This window comes from Salvelinus alpinus, chromosome 7, assembly GCF_045679555.1.
Source record: "Salvelinus alpinus chromosome 7, SLU_Salpinus.1, whole genome shotgun sequence".
Classification (NCBI taxonomy): Eukaryota; Metazoa; Chordata; class Actinopteri; order Salmoniformes; family Salmonidae; genus Salvelinus; species Salvelinus alpinus.
Window position 1 is genome coordinate 17,061,020 of NC_092092.1, and position 22,478 is coordinate 17,083,497.

General features: G+C 40.3%; 1 protein-coding gene across 5 annotated transcripts in view; it reads left to right on the forward strand.

The window, feature by feature from the left end:
• The first annotated feature begins 612 nt into the window (after positions 1-612).
• Positions 613-22,478, forward strand: part of klhdc3 (kelch domain containing 3) — an 83,415-nt gene continuing 61,549 nt past the window's right edge. Inside the window, exons 1-6 of one of the 5 annotated variants that reach the window (XM_071409293.1) lie at positions 709-742; positions 4,377-4,457; positions 6,869-6,939; positions 7,028-7,133; positions 13,025-13,323; positions 21,798-21,974. In XM_071409293.1, coding sequence (XP_071265394.1) covers positions 13,170-13,323; positions 21,798-21,974 — 331 coding nt within the window. In that variant the 5' untranslated portion in view covers positions 709-742; positions 4,377-4,457; positions 6,869-6,939; positions 7,028-7,133; positions 13,025-13,169. Of the gene's footprint in view, positions 743-4,376; positions 4,458-6,868; positions 6,940-7,027; positions 7,134-13,024; positions 13,324-21,797; positions 21,975-22,478 lie in introns of all 5 variants that reach the window. The other 4 variants (XM_071409294.1, XM_071409295.1, XM_071409292.1 and 1 more) reach the window with 4 other exon arrangements.

The window sequence follows — 22,478 nt, forward strand, 5'->3', positions numbered from 1 at the left end:
GAAATGTGCAGAACGGCATGAGACAAGGGAATGTGTAGTATCGTGGAAAGTAGTGGTATGTGTTAATTGTAGGGGTTCCCATAGAGCTGGGGATCAGAAATATCCCGTGTGAGAGAGGCAGGTTGAGGTTTCCAGGGTCAAAGTAGTGCAGAAGTTGTCATATGCTGAGGTAGTGGAGAAAGTAGAGGAAGATGGGTTAAGGGGGAGGAGTGGTGAGAGTAGTAAAGATATACCAGTACAGAGGGATAGGTCAAAAAGTGATATAAGTTTCAGTAAGATTGGATTTTTAGCATTTATAGCCAATGGTTATCAACTGTACTGCAGGGATGGATCGGAAGTTGAGGTTGTGGTGGCAGCTGCAGAGAGGTATTTGGGTGTGCGAGACTTGATAGCAGAAGAGTTACAGGATGTGTTAAGTGGTGATGTCCCATCCTTTCAGGGTGATGGAATAAGGTAGGAATAAATACATTTAATTAGTGGAGTAGGGGGGTGTTCATTTTATTTTGTATAATTCTGAAATGAGTGAGTGTAGTGTTAGATGGTAGGCTATTTATTTAGCACATTTGTATTTTTCAAGTAAAGTATAGGGAGTTGTACTCCAGTCTAGTAGGTGGCGGTAATGCAACAAATTGAATGCCAACTGCCGTTAAACCTCAGAGAAGAAGAAGAAGTTAAACCTCACAGAAGAAGAAGTAAACATTACTTTTCGAGGGCCGAGAAGAAAGTGGATCCAGCGTCCAAGGTAACGTCGGCTAACAAACGTACATGTTTGCGTATACTTTGAGTTACAGCTTTGATTAAAATACATATATCTGGCTCACCTGTGGAAGTTGGTGATTTCAATTGTTTAATAGATCTCGTGTGGGTCGTTAGCTGCCAAGTTTGATAGCAAACGTTAGCTAGTTTGCGTACCATCGTTTGGATTGCTGTCTATTTAGCTAGCCCAACGATATTGCTAACGTTAGCTAGCCCCAAAGAAGCTACTTTACAGTTGGCCAAAGTTGTATATACTGTCTAAACCCAGGGTCGTTACAATACGTTTCCTATCTAACTAGTTTTTAGTCGCGTTCAATGTCTCACATTAGCTATATCCGCTATATCCGAACTAAGATTAATGGTAGTTATTTAAGTTGGCTAACTAGCTGGTTTACGAAGCTAGCTGGCGGGGTAGCGCAACGTATGCAACTTTTCTAAGCTATCTGGCTTCTATTGATACAGTTTGAGGTGTTTGCTAAGAGAACTCCCCTACATCTGGTATGCTAGTTAACTTAGCTAGCTAACTAGCTAGAGGTTATTAGTTAGCTAGGGACATTTGCATAGTTGACAGTTTATTCGTACTAGCGTTACTATAGTCGTCAACTAAGCTGCGTGGACATTATAAAGATGTGAACATTGTTATTCAGAAGATGTGTTTAAATGTGTTATTCCAATGTGTGGACATGTATTTAATCAGTAAAATAAACCTAGTTGGCTGGTTTGCTACTCTAGCCAGGTAACGTTAGCTAACGTTAACTACTTAGCTAGCTATATTTGTTAACTAGCAGCACGGGTACGCTACAAAACAGGATCAATGAGTTCGCCAGCTAACTTTGATAGCTAAACAACCATCAATAACTATTGATTATCTGATTAACTAAGAAATATAAACTTATGTATTTGGTTGAGTCAATTAGACCATGCCAATTGATTGAATAAAGGTTAAATATGTCAGAATATTTAGGCAAGTTAGGTGGCTGACTCATTGATTATGCTTTGTAGTATGTTGCTTTGACACAGACTTTTAGCCAGCTAGTTACAGAAACTCAAATCTTAGCTAGCAGCTATCTGGCTAGATCATATATTTCTCACAATCATGCTAGCTAGCTACCTAAGGAACCATATTATTTTCTGAAATCAGTAGGTAGTAGTGCTTTAGCATGTGTCCTGTGGTAGGGGCCTTTCTCCTTGAGGTCATCTGGAAATAGAAGGGTGTGCATTATTAGTCCTCAGAGGGTTTATTTATGAGCGCTGTTTAAGGTTATAGGTGACTGGAACAGCAGACACACTGGTTGAGAGGACCAAAGCTACAGTTGTGGTTTCCCATTACCCTTACAGTGTACCACAAATAATTTTCAACCAACTTTAACTTGGCAATGCTATCTTCCTTCTCAAATGTATCTTCTAAAATGGCTGTGTCCAGTTTCAGGTGGTTCTTTGGAATTTAGAACTCTAAAATAAATATTTGTTTTTTGCTCCATGAATTAATTAAACAATGTGTAATACGCTGCCTTGTCTATATTCAATCTTCTCTAAAGATGGTCTATTATAGTGACAAGATACTCGATTGACCATGATTTAAAAAATAAAAAATCATACAATTCCACATCAATTTACAATGCAGAATATTGATCCTGTTACCTATGTTTGACCTCTAGGGTTGGACGATGAAATTACGTCTACCTCAACCCTTCACAGACAGAACGCAGTTACAGTAACATGTCAATAGTGACATTTGATATCTTTTCAGACAATTAAAAACAGTGCTGCATCAGATCTTTTTCAGACAGAATTCTGCTCTTGTGTAAAATGTTCTGTAGGGTTTCCTTGATAACAACAAATGTCGCTGCTGTGTTTTCTATAGTATTTTTTTATGGTATGATAGCTAGATGTGTTTTATTTCTACTAAATGTCTTGGTAAGTCATGGTACTTTGAGACTTTGAAGTACTTTTTTAGGAGATTGGTCTGCGTGCAATCAGGCTGCACGCAGCAGCTCAAGATTATTTGATTGACAGTTCTGGTTGCCTAGTAATGGATTTTACTAGGCTTTAGTGGAGAGACCTGGCACCATTAGTGGAGAGACCTGGCACCATTAGTGGAGAGACCTGGCACCATTAGTGGAGAGCACGAGGCCAGTGCGAGGGAGAGGAAGGCAGAAGCCTGCTCATGTTTTGGTAATCTGCATCTCGCAATGTATTGCATGCCTTGTAAATTCAGTAAGTAGCCTAAAGTTGGCCTCTTCTTCCTCTCTGGTTTTATTTGAATTATACAACTTCCCCCAGGCCTTTATACCCTGTCGGCTATAACTTCCCCCAGGCCTTTATACCCTGACGGCTATAACTTCCCCCAGGTCTTCGTACCCTGTCGGCTATAACTTCCCCCAGGCCTTCGTACCCTGACGGCTATAACTTCCCCCAGGCCTTCGTACCCTGTCGGCTATAACTTCCCCCAGGCCTTTGTACCCTGTCGGCTATAACTTCCCCCAGGCCTTTGTACCCTGTCGGCTATAACTTCCCCCAGGCCTTCGTACCCTGACGGCTATAACTTCCCCCAGGCCTTTGTACCCTGTCGGCTATAACTTCCCCCAGGCCTTCGTACCCTGTCGGCTATAACTTCCCCCAGGCCTTCGTACCCTGTCGGCTATAACTTCCCCCAGGCCTTCGTACCCTGTCGGCTATAACTTCCCCCAGGCCTTCGTACCCTGTCGGCTATAACTTCCCCCAGGCCTTCGTACCCTGACGGCTATAACTTCCCCCAGGCCTTTGTACCCTGTCGGCTATAACTTCCCCCAGGCCTTCGTACCCTGACGGCTATAACTTCCCCCAGGCCTTCGTACCCTGTCGGCTATAACTTCCCCCAGGCCTTCGTACCCTGTCGGCTATAACTTCCCCCAGGCCTTCGTACCCTGTCGGCTATAACTTCCCCCAGGCCTTCGTACCCTGACGGCTATAACTTCCCCCAGGCCTTTGTACCCTATCGGCTATAACTTCCCCCAGGCCTTCGTACCCTGTCGGCTATAACTTCCCCCAGGCCTTCGTACCCTGTCGGCTATAACTTCCCCCAGGCCTTTGTACCCTGTCGGCTATAACTTCCCCCAGGCCTTCGTAGCATATTAGAAGTTAAATCATTTTGTTGACCTAATTCACACTCTCATCGACCTCCATACAAAAATTCTTAATTTTGTAAGCTTATTTTTCATGGGCAGAGGAAAACCTCTTGCTTCACGTCTTCCTCTGACTTCTTTCATTGATTGAAACAGGTGATTTGTTATCATGACGTGGCACTTTGGGGTGGACCCACCTGTCTCGATCAAAGGTTGGAAATCGTCAAAACAGCAGTGTACACCTTGTTGGATTACTTCATGGAGCGTTTTCAGAGCATTTTCTAAATTCAAACGAACTACCTGCAACTGGACACAGACATTTTACCCATCACCTTGGTCTTGAGACATGCAATTGAGACGTCTCAAGATGTCTATCATCTTAAACATTTTGAAGACATGTCAATGCAATGTCCTGAGACATTTTGTGTGTCTTCAAGACACTAATGTCAAATAGTGCTATGTCTTGAGACATTTTAGGAATGTTGGAAATTTTGAAATTCATGGAACATTCTTCAGTTAACTCACAGTTGATGCAAGACACAAAAACAACAATCTGTCAAACCTGGAGGATTTACAAATGTTTTTTTTCTACTTGAGGTAAGCAAGCAAAGCATTTTAATATGTAATTCTGGTCTTTTCTGTGCAGTTTTATTAAATAGACTACATCTAAATCTTACCAAAAAATATCTATATATACAGTTGAATTCGGAAGTTTACATACTCTTAGGTTGGAGTCATTAAAACTAGTTTTTCAACCACTCCACAAATTTCTTGTTAACAAACTATAGTTTTGGCAAGTCGGTTAGGACATCTACTTTGTGCATGACACAAGTAATTTTTCCAACAATTATTTACAGACAGATTATTTCACTTATAATTCACTGTATCACAATTCCAGTGGGTCAGAAGTTTACATACACTAAGTTTACTGTGCCTTTAAACCGCTTTGAAAATTCCAGAAAATGATGTCATGGCTTTAGAAGCTTCTGATAGGCTAATTGACATAATTTGAGTCAATTGGAGGTGTACCTGTGTATGTATTTTAAGGACTACCTTCAAACTCAGTGCCTCTTTGCTTGACATCATGGGAAAATCAAAAGAAATCAGCCAAGACCTCAGAAAAAAAAATTGTAGACCTCCACAAGTCTGGTTCATCCTTGGTAGCAATTCCCAAATGCCTGAAGGTACCATGTTCATCTGTACAAACAATAGTACGCAAGTATAAACACCATGGGACCACGCAGCCGTCATACCGCTCAGGAAGGAGACACGTTCTGTCTCCTAGAGATGAACGTACTTTGGTGTGAAAAGTACAAATCAATCACAGAACAACAGCAACGTACCTTGTGAAGATGCTGGAGGAAACAGGTACAAAAGTATCTATATCCACAGTAAAACGTGAAGCACGGGGTGGCAGCGTCATGTTGTGGGGGTGCTTTGCAGGAGGGACTGGTGCACTTCACAAAATAGATGGCATCATGAGGATGGAAGATTATGTGGATATATTGAAGCAACATCTCAAGACATCAGTCAGGAAGTTAAAGCTTGGTCGCAAATGGGTCTTCCAAATGGACAATGACCCCAAACATACTTCCAGAGCTGTGGCAAAATGGCTTAAGGACAACAAAGTCACGGTATTGGAGTGGCCATCACAAAGACCTGACCTCATTCCTGTAGAAAATTTGTGGGCAGAACTGAAAAAGCGTGTGCGAGCAAGGAGGCCTACAAACCTGACTCAGTTACACCAGCTCTGTCAGGAGGAATGGGCCAAAATTCACCCAACTTATTGTGGGAAGCTTGTGGAAGGCTACCTGAAATGTTTGACTCAAGTTAAACCATTTAAAGGCAATGCTACCAAATACTAATTGAGTGTATGTAAACTTCTGACCCACTGGGATTGTGATACAGTGAAATAATCTCTGTAAACAATTGTTGGAAAAATGACTTGTCATGCACAAAGTAGATGTCCTAACCGACTTGCCAAAACTATAGTTTGTTAACAAGAAATTTGTGGAGTGGTTGAAATACGAGTTCAACTCTGTGTGTGTTTTATAGACAGACAGATCCAGTAAAACATTTCCAGACCTACTCATTCAAGGGTTTTTGTTTTATTTTTCAATTTTCTACATTGTAGAATAATAGTGAAGACATCAAAACTATGAAATAACACACATGGAATCATGTAGTAACCAAAACTAATGTTAAACTAATCAAAATATATTTTAGATTCTTCAAAGGAGCTACCCTTTGCCTTGATGACAGCTTTGCACACTCTTGGCACTCTCAACCAGCTTCACCTGGAATGCTTTTCCAATAGTCTTGAAGGAGTTCCCACATATGCTGAGTATTTGTTGGCTGCTTTTCCTTCACTCTGCGGTCCAACTCATCTCAATTGGGTTGTGGTCGGGGGATTGTGGAGGCCAGGTCATCTGATGCAGCACTCCATCATTCTCCTTGGTCAAATAGCCCTTAGACAGCCTGGAGGTGTGTTGGGTCATTGTCCTGCTGAAAAACAAATGATAGTCCAACTAAGTGCCAACCAGATGGGATGGCGTATCGCTGCATAATGCTGTGGTAGCCATGTTGGTTAAGTGTGCCATGCAGAGATCATCCGTTCACCTACTGTTTCTCAAAGACACGGCGGTTGGAAACAAATAATACCAATTTGGATTCAGACCAAAGGACAGATTTCCACAGGTCTAATGTCATTTACTCGTGTTTCTTGGCCCAAGCAAGTCTCTTCTTATTATTGGTGACCATTAGTAGTGGCTTCTTTGCGTGAATCAGGCCTTCATGGTCGAATTGCTGCAGTCTCCTCTGCGTACACTTTTTTTTGTTGCTTACAACATGATTCCATATGTGTTCTTTAATAGTTTACAATGTAGAAAATAGTAAAAATAAAGCAACCCTGGAATGAGTAGGTGTCCAAACCTTTGACTGGTACTGTGTGTGTGTGAGATATATGCCTAAAATACATTTGATAAATAGCTGATGCATGTATTGGTCAGGATGCCAACCTCGTGCTGCAGAGTAGACTGGACTTATCTGACTGCTGACCTCTCTACATGGATAGTCTAAGGTAAGACTGGATGCTTATCTGCGTCTTCCTTTTACATGTGCTTTGATAGTTATTGTGTAGTGAACATGTACTATTTTTCTTTTGACAGGATATGAGGATGGAAGACATCAGCTGTCACCCAGAAAATACAAGTGAGGACAGTGTGCTTAACTGATTCATGTCAAGCAGCCCTCGTGGACGACATTCTGCTTCAGGTGAGCTATTCACAATTAAGGTACAAGAAAATGGCAGGTTAGAGGTGATATTGTTATTGCTGTGTTTGATACGTACTGACATTGTATTTTCCTGCAGGTTAAGAGCAGCTCTGAGATCCCCCAACAAGATATGACTCTCTGTCTATAAAGACTTGAAGAGTTGTTTGGTGCTCTGTACCACCTTTACCAAAAGCTGTTTTGTTGCATCTGAAAAGGTTATTTTGGTCAATAAATCTTGATTACTTTGATTTGGTGTGCAATACAATTTATGGTATGGATTTGCGTGGCTGTTATAGTGATTTGATTCGTATTTATAACTAATAAAACATGAATATAATTTCTTGTCATAATGAAACACCTCTACTTCTTGGCATTTTCCGTGTTGACTGACCTTCATCTCTTAAAGTAATGATGGACTGTCGTTTCTCTTTGCTTATTTGAGCTGTTCTTGCCATAAAATGGACTTTGTCTTTTACCAAATAGGGCTATTTTCTGTATACCATCCCTACCTTGTCACAACACAACTGATTGGCTCAACACTTTAGGAGTAATGTCAAATAAATTCCACAAATTAACATTAAACAAAGCACACCTGTTAACTTCTTAACGGGATCGATATGACAACAGCCAGTGAAAGTTCAGGGCGCCAAATTCAAACAACAGAAATCTCATAAAAATTCCTCAAGCATACAAGTATTTCACACCATTTTAAAGATACACTTCTTGTTAATCCCACCACAGTGTCCGCTTTCAAAAATGCTTTACAGCGAAAGCACCACAAACGATTGTTGGGTCACCGCAAAATCACAGAAAAATACAGCCATTTTTCCAGCCATAGACATGAGTCACAAAAAGCAGAAATAGAGATAAAATGAATCACTAACTTTTGATGATCTTCATCAGATGACACTCATAGGACTTCATGTTACACAATACATATATGTTTTGTTCGATAAAGTTCATATTTATATCCAAAAACCTCAGTTTACATTGGCGCCATGTTCAGAAATGCCTCCAAAATATCCGGAGAAATTGCAGAGAGCCACGTCAAATAACAGAAATACTCATCATAAACTTTGATGAAAGATACATGTTTTACATAGAATTAAAGATACACTTGTTCTTAATGCAACCGCTGTGTCAGATTTCAAAAAAGCTTTACGGCAAAAGCACAATATTCAATAATCTGAGAACAGCGTTCAGGCACAAAAGCAAGCCATATTGTGGAGTCAACAAAAGTCATAAATAACATAAATCTTCACTTTGCTGATCTTTGTTGGAATGCACTCCCAGGACTCCCACTTCCACAAGAAATGTTTGTTTTGTTTGGTAATGTCCATCATTTATATCCAAATAGCTACTTTTGTTAATTAACGTGTTTGGTAAACAAATCCAAAGTCACGAAGCGCGTTCACTAAAAGCAGACAATGTCAAAAAGTTCCGTAACAGTCAGAAACATGTCAAACGATGTATTGAATCAATCTTTAGGATGTTTTTAACATAAATCTTCAATGTTCCAACCGGAGAATTCCATTGTCTTCAGAAGTGCGATGGAACAGAGCTCGCTCTCACATGAACGCGCATGGTCAGTGCATGTTCAGGTCATGGCAGCCCTTACTCATTCCCCTCCTTCGGCCCACCTCACAGTAGAAGCATGAGACAAGGTTCTAAAGACTGTTGACATCTATAGTGGAAGCCGTAGGAAGTGCAAACGGACCCATATCCCACTGTGTATTCGATAGGCGATGAGTTGAAAACCTACAAATCTCAAATTTCCCACTTCCTGGTTGGATCTTTTTCTCAGGTTTTTACCTGCCATATGAGTTCTGTTATACTTCATAGTTATATTTCATAGTTTTAATGTCTTCACTTATTCTACAATGTAGAGAATATTAAAAAATAAAAACCCTTGAATGAGTAGGTGTGTACTGTGTGTGTGTATATATACACAGTGCATTTGGAATGTATTCAGACCCCTTCCACATTTTGTTACATTTATTTAATTAATTAATGTATTTCTTCAACCTACACACAATAGCCCATAATGCATGTGCAGACCAGCTGGCTGGAGTGTTTACGGACATATTCAATCGCTCCCTATCCCCGTCTGCTGTCCCCAGATGCAAGATGGCCACCATTCTTCCTGTACACAAGAAGGCAAAGAGAACTGAACTAAATGACTACCGCCTCGTAGCACTCACTTCTGTCATCATGAAGTGCTTTGAGGCAAGTTAAGGATCATATCACCTCTACCGTACCTGACACCCTAGACCCGCTTCAGTTTGCATCCCGTCCAACAGGTCCTCAGACGATGCAATCGCCATCACACTGCCCTATCCCATCTGAACAAGAGGAATACCTATGTAAGAATGCTGTTCATGGACTATAGCATTCAACACCATTGTATCCTCCAAGCTCATCAAGTTGGAGGCCCTGGGTCTCAACCCCGCCCTGTGCAATTGGGTCCTGGACTTCCTGACGGGCCGCCCCCCAGCTGGTGAAGGTACAAAAAACATCTCCACTTCGCTGAACGTCAACACAGGTGCCCCACAAGGGTGCGTGCTCAGTCCCCTTCTGTACTCCCTGTTCACCAACGACTGCGTGGCCATGCACGCCTCCAACTTAATCAAGTTTGCAAACGACACAACAGTAGTGGGCTTGATTACCAACAATGACGAGACAGCCTACAGGGAGGAGGTGAGACCCCTCGAAGTGTGGTGTCAGGAAAACAACCTCTCTCTCAACGTCAACGAAACAAAGGAGACGATCGTGGACTTCAGGAAACAGCAGAGGGAGCACCTCCCCCTATCCAACTAACTAAATATGCAGGTTTAAAAAAATATACTTCTGTGTATTGATTTTGAGAAAGGCATTGATGTTTATGTTTAGGTACATTTGTGCTTTTGTTAAAACATCACCTGTTTGGCAAAGTTGAAGTAGGCTGTGATTCAATGATAAATGATCAGGCACCGCATTGATTATATGCAACGTAGGACAAGTTAGTTAACCTAGGGATATCATCAACCATGTGTAGTTAACCTAGGGATATCATCAACCATGTGTAGTTAAGTAGTGATTATGTGAGGATTGATTGTTTTTGATAAGATAAGTTTAATGCTAGCTAGCAACTTACCTTGGCTCCTTGCAGCCACAAGGTCCTTTTGATGCTGCACTCGCGTAACAGGTGTTCGGCCACGCAGTTTCCTCGTGGATTGCAATGTAATTGGCCGTAATCGGCGTCCAAAAAAGCAGATTACTGATTGTTATAACTTGAAATCGACCCTAATTAATCGGTCGACCTCTATTCTATAGAAGGTCCCACAGCTGACAGTGCATGTCAGAGCAAAAACCAAGCCACGAGGTCAAAGGAATTGTCCGTAGAGCTCCCAGACTGGATTCTGTCGAGGCACAGATCTGGGGAAGGGTACCAAAACATTTCTGCAGCATTGAAGGTCCCCAAGTACATAGTGGCCTCCATCATTCTTAAATGGAAGAAGTTTGGAACTACCAAGACTCTTCCTAGAGCTGTCTTCCGGGCCAACCTGAGCAATCGGGGGAGAAGGGCCTTGGTCAGGGAGGTGACCAAGAACCCGATGGTCACTCTGACAGAGCTCCAGAGTTCCTCTGTGGAGATGGGAGAACCTTCCAGAAGGACAACCATCTCTGCAGCGTTCCACCAATCAGGCCTTTATGATGGAGTGGCCAGACAGAAGTCACTCCTCAGTACAAGGCACATGACAGCCTGCTTGGAGTTTGCCAAAAGGCACCTAAAGGACTCAGATCATGAGAAACAAGATTCTCTGGTTTGATGAAACCAAGATTGAACTCTTTGGCCTGAATGCCAAGCCTCATGTCTGTAGGAAACCTGGCACCATGACTACGGTGAAGCATAGTGGTGGCAGCAGCATGCTGTGGGGATGTTTTGTAGAGGCAGGGACTGGGAGACTAGTCAGGATCGAGGGAAAGATGAACGGAGCAAAGTACAGAGGTTGTTGATGAAATCCTGCTCCAGAGTGCTCAGGACCTCAGACTGGGGCAAAGGTTCACCTTCCAACAGGACAATGACGTTAAGCACACAGCCAAGACAACGCAGGGGTGGCTTTGGGACAAGTCTCTGAATGTCCATGAGTGGCCCAGCCAGAGCCCGGACTCGAACTCGATCAAACATTCTGGAGAGACCTGAAAATAGCTGTGCAGCAACGCTCCCCATCCAACCTGACAGAGCTGACAGGATCTGCAGAGAATTGTATATTTAACCTTTATTTAACTAGGCAAGTCCGTTAAGAACTCATTTTTATTTACAATGACGGCCTCGGAACGGTGGGTTAACTGCCTTGTTCAGCGGCAGAATGACAGATTTTTACCTTGTCAGCTCAGCGATTCAATCTAGCAACCTTTCGATTATTGGCCCAACGCTCTAACCACCTGCCCGAGAAGAATGGGAGAAACTCCCCAAATACAGGTGTGCCAAGCTTGTAGCATCATACCCAAGAAGACTCAAGGCTGTAATCACTGCCAAAGGTGCTTCAACAAAGTACTGAGTAAAGGGTCTGAATACTTATGTAAATTTAATATTTCTTTTTTGTGTGTAGTTTGATGAGGGGAAAAAAACAATTTAATACATTTTAGAATAAGGCTGTAACCTAACAAAATGTGGAAAAAGTCAAGGGGTCTGAATTATTTCCGAAGGCACTGTGAAATATATATTTTTATCATTTGAGATGGGGGCTCCCTTGTCTCGCGGGGGGTGATTGCTCCGTCACTGCTTATAACTATAAGTTAACTATCTAAGATTTGTCAAATAAATGATATTCAGCTCAGGGCTCCAACTATGTATTTGGTTTGCTAACTTGCTAGGCAAGCGGCTAGATGTCAAGATCAAGCTTCTTGGTTACAGCAGCGACAATCAACCCCCTCTTGGATCGAGATACGTGCTGCCTAAAATGTTTTGTGCGAAAAATAAAATAAATAAATACCGGCCCTTGTGTGCACTTCCGTTAATACGGTATGACAGTATGAAAATATAGATACCGCCCAACCCTAGTGACCACCTCCTAAAATAACCTAGCAGAGATAATGCAGGGTCCTGAGGAGCTGTCAACAGCAGAACAGAGCTGAGTTCCCCTCTGTCTGCATGCTGCGTCGTCCTCCTCAGTGTCCTTTTCTGTTAGAGCTAGGCCTAACCATTTCCTTACATATCTGACCTCTCCTCTACATCTGACCTCTCCTCTACATCTGATCTCTCCTCTACATCTGACCTCTCCTATGCATCTGACCTCTCCTCTACATCTGACCTCTCCTATGCATCTGACCTCTCCTATACATCTGACCTCTCCTCTACATCTGACCTCTCCTATGCATCTGACCTCTCCTCTACATCTGACCTCTCCTATGCATCTGACCTCTCCTATACATCTGACCTCTCCTCTACATCTGACCTCTCCTCTACATCTGACCTCCTATACATCTGACCTCTCCTATGCATCTGACCTCTCCCATACATCTGACCTCTGCTATGCATCTGACCTTTCCTACTTCTCTGAACTCTCTCTGACCTCTCCTACTACTCTGACCTCTCTCTCTGTCTGATCTCTCCTACTACTCTGACCTCTCTGTCTGATCTCTCCTACTACTCTGATCTCTCTGTCTGATCTCTCCTACTACTCTGATCTCTCTGTCTGATCTCTCCTAATACTCTGATCTCTCTCTCTGTCTGATCTCCTACTACTCTGATCTCTCTCTCTGTCTGATCTCCTACTACTCTGATCTCTCTCTCTGTCTGATCTCTCCTACTACTCTGATCTCTCTCTCTGTCTGATCTCTCCTACTACTCTGATCTCTCTGTCTGATCTCTCCTACTACTCTGATCTCTCTGTCTGATCTCTCCCCAGGTCTGTTTGAGGGTGGATGGGGTGACAGCAGAAGAGAGGTAATGGACTAGTACAGGGTGACAGGCTGCCAGGGAGCCGAGAGGAGGACAGGTGAGGAGCGGTGCTATTGGAGCTTTAGCTGCTAGCGGAACGCTGTTAGTGTGGGATGTTACGCTGGACGACTCACCTGGACGGAGGGCCGCGGAGGGTGAACCATGCTGCCGTCTCCGTGGGACACAAGGTGTACTCCTTCGGAGGGTACTGCTCTGGAGACGACTACGAGACGCTGAGACAGATAGATGTGCACATCTTCAACACAGGTAGGTTACTGTTATAGACTTGCTAAAGTACTGGTATGACTGTCTAGGGCTACATCAGTACAACTGTGGATAATGTGTGGGGACTGAGGAGGACTAGGATACACTGACACAGATAGATGTCTTCAACACAGGTAGGTCGATGGAAATTCTACTGTGAAGAAGGTAGTTCAGGAAACTATATAGAAACCAGTTAATCTTCATATATGATTTCTGATAGGCCTAAATCACTAACACACGTTATCCTGACCAGAGTTTATCCTTTACCTGTTTGATTTAGTTCAATAGATTAAATACAGTAGCCTCGTTCAATAGATTAAATACAGTAGCATAGTTCGATAGATTAAATACAGTAGCCGTGTTCAATAGATTAAATACAGTAGCATAGTTCAATAGATTAAATACAGTAGCCTCGTTCAATAGATTAAATACAGTAGCCGCGTTCAATAGATTAAATACAGTAGCCTAGTTAAATAGATTAAATACAGTAGCATAGTTCAATAGATTAAATACAGTAGCATAGTTCGATAGATTAAATACAGTAGCCGTGTTCAATAGATTAAATACAGTAGCATAGTTCAATAGATTAAATACAGTAGCCTCGTTCAATAGATTAAATACAGTAGCCGCGTTCAATAGATTAAATACAGTAGCCTAGTTAAATAGATTAAATACAGTAGCATAGTTCAATAGATTAAATACAGTAGCCGTGTTCAATAGATTAAATACAGTAGCCGTGTTCAATAGATTAAATACAGTAGCATAGTTCAATAAATTAAATACAGTAGCCTCGTTCAATAGATTAAATACAGTAGCATAGTTCAATAGATTAAATACAGTAGCCGTGTTCAATAGATTAAATACAGTAGCCTAGTTCAATAGATTAAATACAGTAGCATAGTTCAATAAATTAAATACAGTAGCATAGTTCAATAGATTAAATACAGTAGCATAGTTCAATAGATTAAATACAGTAGCATAGTTCAATAGATTAAATACAGTAGCATAGTTCAATAGATTAAATACAGTAGCATAGTTCAATAGATTAAATACAGTAGCGTAGTTCAATAGATTAAATACAGTAGCCTCGTTCAATAGATTAAATACAGTAGCATAGTTCAATAGATTAAATACAGTAGCATAGTTCAATAGATTAAATACAGTAGCATAGTTCAATATATTAAATACAGTAGCCTCGTTCATTAGATTAAATACAGTAGCCTCGTTCAATAGATTAATTACAGTAGCCGTGTTCAATAGATCAAATACAGTAGCCTAGTTCAATACATTAAATACAGTAGCCTAGTTCAATAGATTAAATACAGTAGCCTAGTTCATTAGATTAAATACAGTAGCCCAGTTCAATAGATTAAATACAGTAGCCCAGTTCAATAGATTAAATACAGTAGCCCAGTTCAATAGATTAAATTGTGTAGCCTAGTTCAATAGATTAAATACAGTAGCCTCGTTCAATAGATTAAATACAGTAGCCTCGTTCAATAGATTAAATACAGTAGCATAGTTCAATAGATTAAATACAGTAGCCTAGTTCAATATATTAAATACAGTAGCCTAGTTCAATAGATTAAATACAGTAGCCTCGTTCAATACATTAAATACAGTAGCCTAGTTCAATACATTAAATACAGTAGCCTAGTTCAATAGATTAAATACAGTAGTGTATAGTGTTGCTGTCCTCTGTATTGTTACTAGTGTCTCTGTAGTAATGTTAGTGTCTCAACTATGTAGTAGTACTAGTGTCTCTCTGTCCTCTGTAGTAATACTTAATGTGTCTCAACTATGTAGTATTACTAGTGTCTCTCTGTCCTCTGTGGTAATACTCGTGTGTTTCAACTATGTAGTAGTACTAGTGTCTCTCTGTCCTCTGTAGTAATACTAGTGTCTCTCTGTCCTCTGTAGTAATACTAGTGTCTCTCTGTCCTCTGTAGTAATACTAGTGTCTCTCTGTCCTCTGTAGTAATACTTAGTGTGTCTCAACTATGTAGTAATACTAGTGTCTCACTGTCCTCTGTAGTAATGCTAGTGTCTCTCTGTAGTAATGCTAGTGTCTCTCTGTAGTAATACTAGTGTCTCTCTGTAGTAATACTAGTGTCTCTCTGTAGTAATACTAGTGTCTCTCTGTAGTAATACTAGTGTCTCTCTGTAGTAATGCTGGTGTCTCTCTGTAGTAATGCTAGTGTCTCTCTGTCCTCTGTAGTAATACTAGTGTCTCTCTGTAGTAATACTAGTGTCTCTCTGTAGTAATACTAGTGTCTCTGTAGTAATACTAGTGTCTCTCTGTAGTAATACTAGTGTCTCTCTGTAGTAATACTAGTGTCTCTCTGTAGTAATACTAGTGTCTCTCTGTAGTAATACTAGTGTCTCTCTGTAGTAATACTAGTGTCTCTCTGTAGTAATACTAGTGTCTCTCTGTAGTAATACTAGTGTCTCTCTGTAGTAATACTAGTGTCTCTCTGTAGTAATACTAGTGTCTCTCTGTAGTAATACTAGTGTCTCTCTGTAGTAATACTAGTGTCTCTCTGTAGTAATACTAGTGTCTCTCTGTAGTAATACTAGTGTCTCTCTGTAGTAATACTAGTGTCTCTCTGTAGTAATACTAGTGTCTCTCTGTAGTAATGCTAGTGTGTCTCTGTAGTAATACTAGTGTCTCTCTGTAGTAATACTAGTGTCTCTCTGTAGTAATACTAGTGTCTCTCTGTAGTAATGCTAGTGTGTCTCTGTCCTCTGTAGTAATACTAGTGTCTCTCTGTAGTAATACTAGTGTCTCTCTGTAGTAATACTAGTGTCTCTCTGTAGTAATACTAGTGTCTCTCTGTAGTAATACTAGTGTCTCTCTGTAGTAATACTAGTGTCTCTCTGTAGTAATACTAGTGTCTCTCTGTAGTAATACTAGTGTCTCTCTGTAGTAATACTAGTGTCTCTCTGTAGTAATACTAGTGTCTCTCTGTAGTAATACTAGTGTCTCTCTGTAGTAATACTAGTGTCTCTCTGTAGTAATACTAGTGTCTCTCTGTAGTAATTCTAGTGTCTCTCTGTAGTAATACTAGTGTCTCTCTGTAGTAATACTAGTGTCTCTGTAGTAATACTAGTGTCTCTCTGTAGTAATACTAGTGTCTCTCTGTAGTAGTACTAGTCTCTCTGTAGTAATACTAGTGTCTCTCTGTAGTAGTACTAGTCTCTCTGTAGTAATACTAGTGTCTCTCTGTAGTAATACTAGTGTCTCTCTGTAGTAATACTAGTGTCTCTCTGTAGTAATACTAGTGTCTCTCTGTAGTAATACTAGTGTCTCTCTGTAGTAATACTAGTGTCTCTCTGTAGTAATACTGGTGTCTCTCTGTAGTAATACTGGTGTCTCTCTGTAGTAATACTAGTGTCTCTCTGTAGTAATACTAGTGTCTCTCTGTCCTCTGTAGTAATACTAGTGTCTCTCTGTAGTAATACTAGTGTATCTCTGTAGTAATACTAGTGTCTCTCTGTAGTAATACTAGTGTCTCTCTGTAGTAATACTAGTGTCTCTCTGTAGTAATACTGGTGTCTCTCTGTAGTAATACTGGTGTCTCTCTGTAGTAATACTAGTGTCTCTCTGTAGTAATGCTAGTGTGTCTCTGTCCTCTGTAGTAATACTAGTGTCTCTCTGTAGTAATACTAGTGTCTCTCTGTAGTAATACTAGTGTCTCTCTGTAGTAATACTAGTGTCTCTCTGTAGTAATACTAGTGTCTCTCTGTAGTAATACTAGTGTCTCTCTGTAGTAATACTAGTGTCTCTCTGTAGTAATACTAGTGTCTCTCTGTAGTAATACTAGTGTCTCTCTGTAGTAATACTAGTGTCTCTCTGTAGTAATACTAGTGTCTCTCTGTAGTAATACTAGTGTCTCTCTGTAGTAATACTAGTGTCTCTCTGTAGTAATACTAGTGTCTCTCTGTAGTAATTCTAGTGTCTCTCTGTAGTAATACTAGTGTCTCTCTGTAGTAATACTAGTGTCTCTGTAGTAATACTAGTGTCTCTCTGTAGTAATACTAGTGTCTCTCTGTAGTAGTACTAGTCTCTCTGTAGTAATACTAGTGTCTCTCTGTAGTAGTACTAGTCTCTCTGTAGTAATACTAGTGTCTCTCTGTAGTAATACTAGTGTCTCTCTGTAGTAATACTAGTGTCTCTCTGTAGTAATACTAGTGTCTCTCTGTAGTAATACTAGTGTCTCTCTGTAGTAATACTAGTGTCTCTCTGTAGTAATACTGGTGTCTCTCTGTAGTAATACTGGTGTCTCTCTGTAGTAATACTAGTGTCTCTCTGTAGTAATACTAGTGTCTCTCTGTCCTCTGTAGTAATACTAGTGTCTCTCTGTAGTAATACTAGTGTCTCTCTGTAGTAATACTAGTGTCTCTCTGTAGTAATACTAGTGTCTCTCTGTAGTAATACTAGTGTCTCTCTGTAGTAATACTAGTGTCTCTCTGTAGTAATACTAGTGTCTCTCTGTAGTAATACTAGTGTCTCTCTGTAGTAATACTAGTGTCTCTCTGTAGTAATACTAGTGTCTCTCTGTAGTAATACTAGTGTCTCTCTGTAGTAATACTAGTGTCTCTCTGTAGTAATACTAGTGTCTCTCTGTAGTAATACTAGTGTCTCTCTGTAGTAATACTAGTGTCTCTCTGTAGTAATACTAGTGTCTCTCTGTAGTAATACTAGTGTCTCTCTGTAGTAATTCTAGTGTCTCTCTGTAGTAATTCTAGTGTCTCTCTGTAGTAATACTAGTGTCTCTCTGTAGTAATACTAGTGTCTCTGTAGTAATACTAGTGTCTCTCTGTAGTAGTACTAGTCTCTCTGTAGTAATACTAGTGTCTCTCTGTAGTAGTACTAGTCTCTCTGTAGTAATACTAGTGTCTCTCTGTAGTAATACTAGTGTCTCTCTGTAGTAATACTAGTGTCTCTCTGTAGTAATACTAGTGTCTCTCTGTAGTAATACTAGTGTCTCTCTGTAGTAATACTAGTGTCTCTCTGTAGTAATACTAGTGTCTCTCTGTAGTAATACTAGTGTCTCTCTGTAGTAATACTGGTGTCTCTCTGTAGTAAAACTGGTGTCTCTCTGTAGTAATACTAGTGTCTCTCTGTAGTAATACTAGTGTCTCTCTGTCCTCTGTAGTAATACTAGTGTCTCTCTGTAGTAATACTAGTGTCTCTCTGTAGTAATACTAGTGTATCTCTGTAGTAATACTAGTGTCTCTCTGTAGTAATACTAGTGTCTCTCTGTAGTAATACTAGTGTCTCTCTGTAGTAATACTAGTGTCTCTCTGTAGTAATACTAGTGTCTCTCTGTAGTAATACTAGTGTATCTCTGTAGTAATACTAGTGTCTCTGTAGTAATACTGGTGTCTCTCTGTAGTAATACTGGTGTCTCTCTGTAGTAATACTAGTGTCTCTGTAGTAATACTGGTGTCTCTCTGTAGTAATACTGGTGTCTCTCTGTAGTAATACTAGTGTCTCTCTGTAGTAATACTGGTGTCTCTCTGTAGTAATACTAGTGTCTCTCTGTAGTAATACTAGTGTCTCTCTGTAGTAATACTAGTGTCTCTCTGTAGTAATTCTAGTGTCTCTCTGTAGTTATACTAGTGTCTCTCTGTAGTAATACTAGTGTCTCTCTGTAGTAATACTAGTGTCTCTCTGTAGTAATACTAGTGTCTCTCTGTAGTAATACTAGTGTCTCTCTGTAGTAATACTAGTGTCTCTCTGTAGTAATACTAGTGTCTCTCTGTAGTAATACTAGTGTCTCTCTGTAGTAATACTAGTGTCTCTCTGTAGTAATACTAGTTTCTCTCTGTCCTCTGTAGTAATACTAGTGTCTCTCTGTAGTAATACTAGTGTCTCTCTGTAGTAATTCTAGTGTCTCTCTGTAGTAATACTAGTGTCTCTCTGTAGTAATACTAGTGTCTCTCTGTAGTAATACTAGTGTCTCTCTGTAGTAATACTAGTGTCTCTCTGTAGTAATACTAGTGTCTCTCTGTAGTAATGCTGGTGTCTCTCTGTAGTAATACTGGTGTCTCTCTGTAGTAATACTGGTGTCTCTCGGTAGTAATACTAGTGTCTCTCTGTAGTAATACTAGTGTATCTCTGTAGTAATACTAGTGTATCTCTGTAGTAATACTAGTGTCTCTCTGTAGTAATACTAGTGTCTCTCTGTAGTAATACTAGTGTCTCTCTGTAGTAATACTAGTGTCTCTCTGTAGTAATACTGGTGTCTCTCTGTAGTAATACTGGTGTCTCTCTGTAGTAATACTGGTGTCTCTCTGTAGTAATACTGGTGTCTCTCTGTAGTAATACTAGTGTCTCTCTGTAGTAATACTAGTGTATCTCTGTAGTAATACTAGTGTCTCTCTGTAGTAATACTGGTGTCTCTCTGTAGTAATACTGGTGTCTCTCTGTAGTAATACTGGTGTCTCTCTGTAGTAATACTGGTGTCTCTCTGTAGTAATACTAGTGTCTCTCTGTAGTAATACTAGTGTCTCTCTGTAGTAATACTAGTGTCTCTCTGTAGTAATACTAGTGTCTCTCTGTAGTAATACTAGTGTCTCTGTAGTAATACTAGTGTCTCTCTGTAGTAATACTAGTGTCTCTCTGTAGTAATTCTAGTGTCTCTCTGTAGTAATTCTAGTGTCTCTCTGTAGTAATACTAGTGTCTCTCTGTAGTAATACTAGTGTCTCTCTGTAGTAATACTAGTGTCTCTCTGTAGTAATACTAGTGTCTCTCTGTAGTAATACTAGTGTCTCTCTGTAGTAATACTAGTGTCTCTCTGTAGTAATACTAGTGTCTCTCTGTAGTAATACTAGTGTCTCTCTGTAGTAATACTAGTGTCTCTCTGTAGTAATACTAGTGTCTCTCTGTAGTAATACTAGTGTCTCTCTGTAGTAATACTAGTGTCTCTCTGTAGTAATACTAGTGTCTCTCTGTAGTAATACTAGTGTCTCTCTGTAGTAATACTAGTGTCTCTCTGTAGTAATACTAGTGTCTCTCTGTAGTAATACTAGTGTCTCTCTGTAGTAATACTAGTGTCTCTCTGTAGTAATACTAGTGTCTCTCTGTAGTAATACTAGTGTCTCTCTGTAGTAATACTAGTGTCTCTCTGTAGTAATTCTAGTGTCTCTCTGTAGTAATTCTAGTGTCTCTCTGTAGTAATACTAGTGTCTCTCTGTAGTAATACTAGTGTCTCTCTGTAGTAATACTAGTGTCTCTCTGTAGTAATGCTAGTGTCTCTCTGTAGTAATGCTGGTGTCTCTCTGTAGTAATGCTGGTGTCTCTCTGTAGTAATACTGGTGTCTTTCTGTAGTAATACTAGTGTCTCTCTGTAGTAATACTAGTGTCTCTCTGTAGTAATACTAGTGTCTCTCTGTAGTAATACTAGTGTCTCTCTGTAGTAATACTAGTGTCTCTCTGTAGTAATACTGGTGTCTCTCTGTAGTAATACTGGTGTCTCTCTGTAGTAATACTAGTGTCTCTCTGTAGTAATACTAGTGTCTCTCTGTAGTAATACTAGTGTCTCTCTGTAGTAATACTAGTGTCTCTCTGTAGTAATACTAGTGTCTCTCTGTAGTAATACTGGTGTCTCTCTGTAGTAATACTGGTGTCTCTCTGTAGTAATACTGGTGTCTCTCTGTAGTAATACTGGTGTCTCTCTGTAGTAATACTGGTGTCTCTCTGTAGTAATACTGGTGTCTCTCTGTAGTAATACTAGTGTCTCTCTGTAGTAATACTAGTGTCTCTCTGTAGTAATACTGGTGTCTCTCTGTAGTAATACTAGTGTCTCTCTGTAGTAATACTAGTGTCTCTCTGTAGTAATACTAGTGTCTCTCTGTAGTAATACTAGTGTCTCTCTGTAGTAATACTAGTGTCTCTCTGTAGTAATACTGGTGTCTCTCTGTAGTAATACTGGTGTCTTTCTGTAGTAATACTGGTGTCTCTCTGTAGTAATACTGGTGTCTCTCTGTAGTAATACTGGTGTCTCTCTGTAGTAATACTAGTCTCTCTGTAGTAATACTAGTGTCTCTGTAGTAATTCTAGTGTCTCTGTAGTAATTCTAGTGTCTCTCTGTAGTAATTCTAGTGTCTCTCTGTAGTAATTCTAGTGTCTCTCTGTAGTAATTCTAGTGTCTCTCTGTAGTAATACTAGTGTCTCTCTGTAGTAATACTAGTGTCTCTCTATAGTAATACTAGTGTCTCTCTATAGTAATACTAGTGTCTCTCTGTAGTAATACTAGTGTCTCTCTGTAGTAATACTAGTGTCTCTCTGTAGTAATACCAGTGTCTCTGTAGTAATACCGGTCTCTCTGTAGTAATACTAGTGTCTCTCTGTAGTAATACTAGTGTCTCTCTGTAGTAATACTAGTGTCTCTCTGTAGTAATACTAGTGTCTCTCTGTAGTAATACCAGTGTCTCTTTAGTAATACCAGTGTCTCGGTCTCCTCTCTAGTTTCTCTGCGGTGGATGAAGTTGCCTCCAGTGAGAACAGGTGGTAGGGAACATGCCAGGGATGTCCCCTACATGCGTTACGGTCACACAGCCGTACTGCTGGAAGATACCATCTACATCTGGGGGGGTCGTAACGACACGGAGGGGGCCTGCAACGTCCTCTATGCCTTTGACATCAGTAAGTACACTTCAGCGATTGCTTCGTCTATCAGCCATCGTTGATGGTGACAACATCGAGATATCACAAATGATGGTTTGGCATATTTGAACTTGACTGCACCGCTGGCGTCTGGCAGCACACAACAGTGCAGCGCAGTGAGCACACAGCAGGGCGACATGCCAAGTGGCCTGTTCCCTGTTTGCCAGAGCCAAAATGTTAAATACATGTGGTAACTAGACTTACAGTGCATTCAGAAAGTATTCAAACCCCTTGACTTTTTCCACATTTTGTTAAGTTACAGTTTATTCCTGCTTATGGATTTTTCTTACATTTTAATTTCAAACTCATATTTAACTTTAGCAGGGTATGAAATTATCATTCCCCTAATGTACGCCTAAAAACAGGGGTGTCAAACTCATCCTAGTGTCTGTATTTTTTTTTTCTTCTTTCAGTTAAGACCTAGACAACCAGGTGAGGAGTTCCTTACTAATTAGTGACCTAGACAACCAGGTGAGGAGTTCC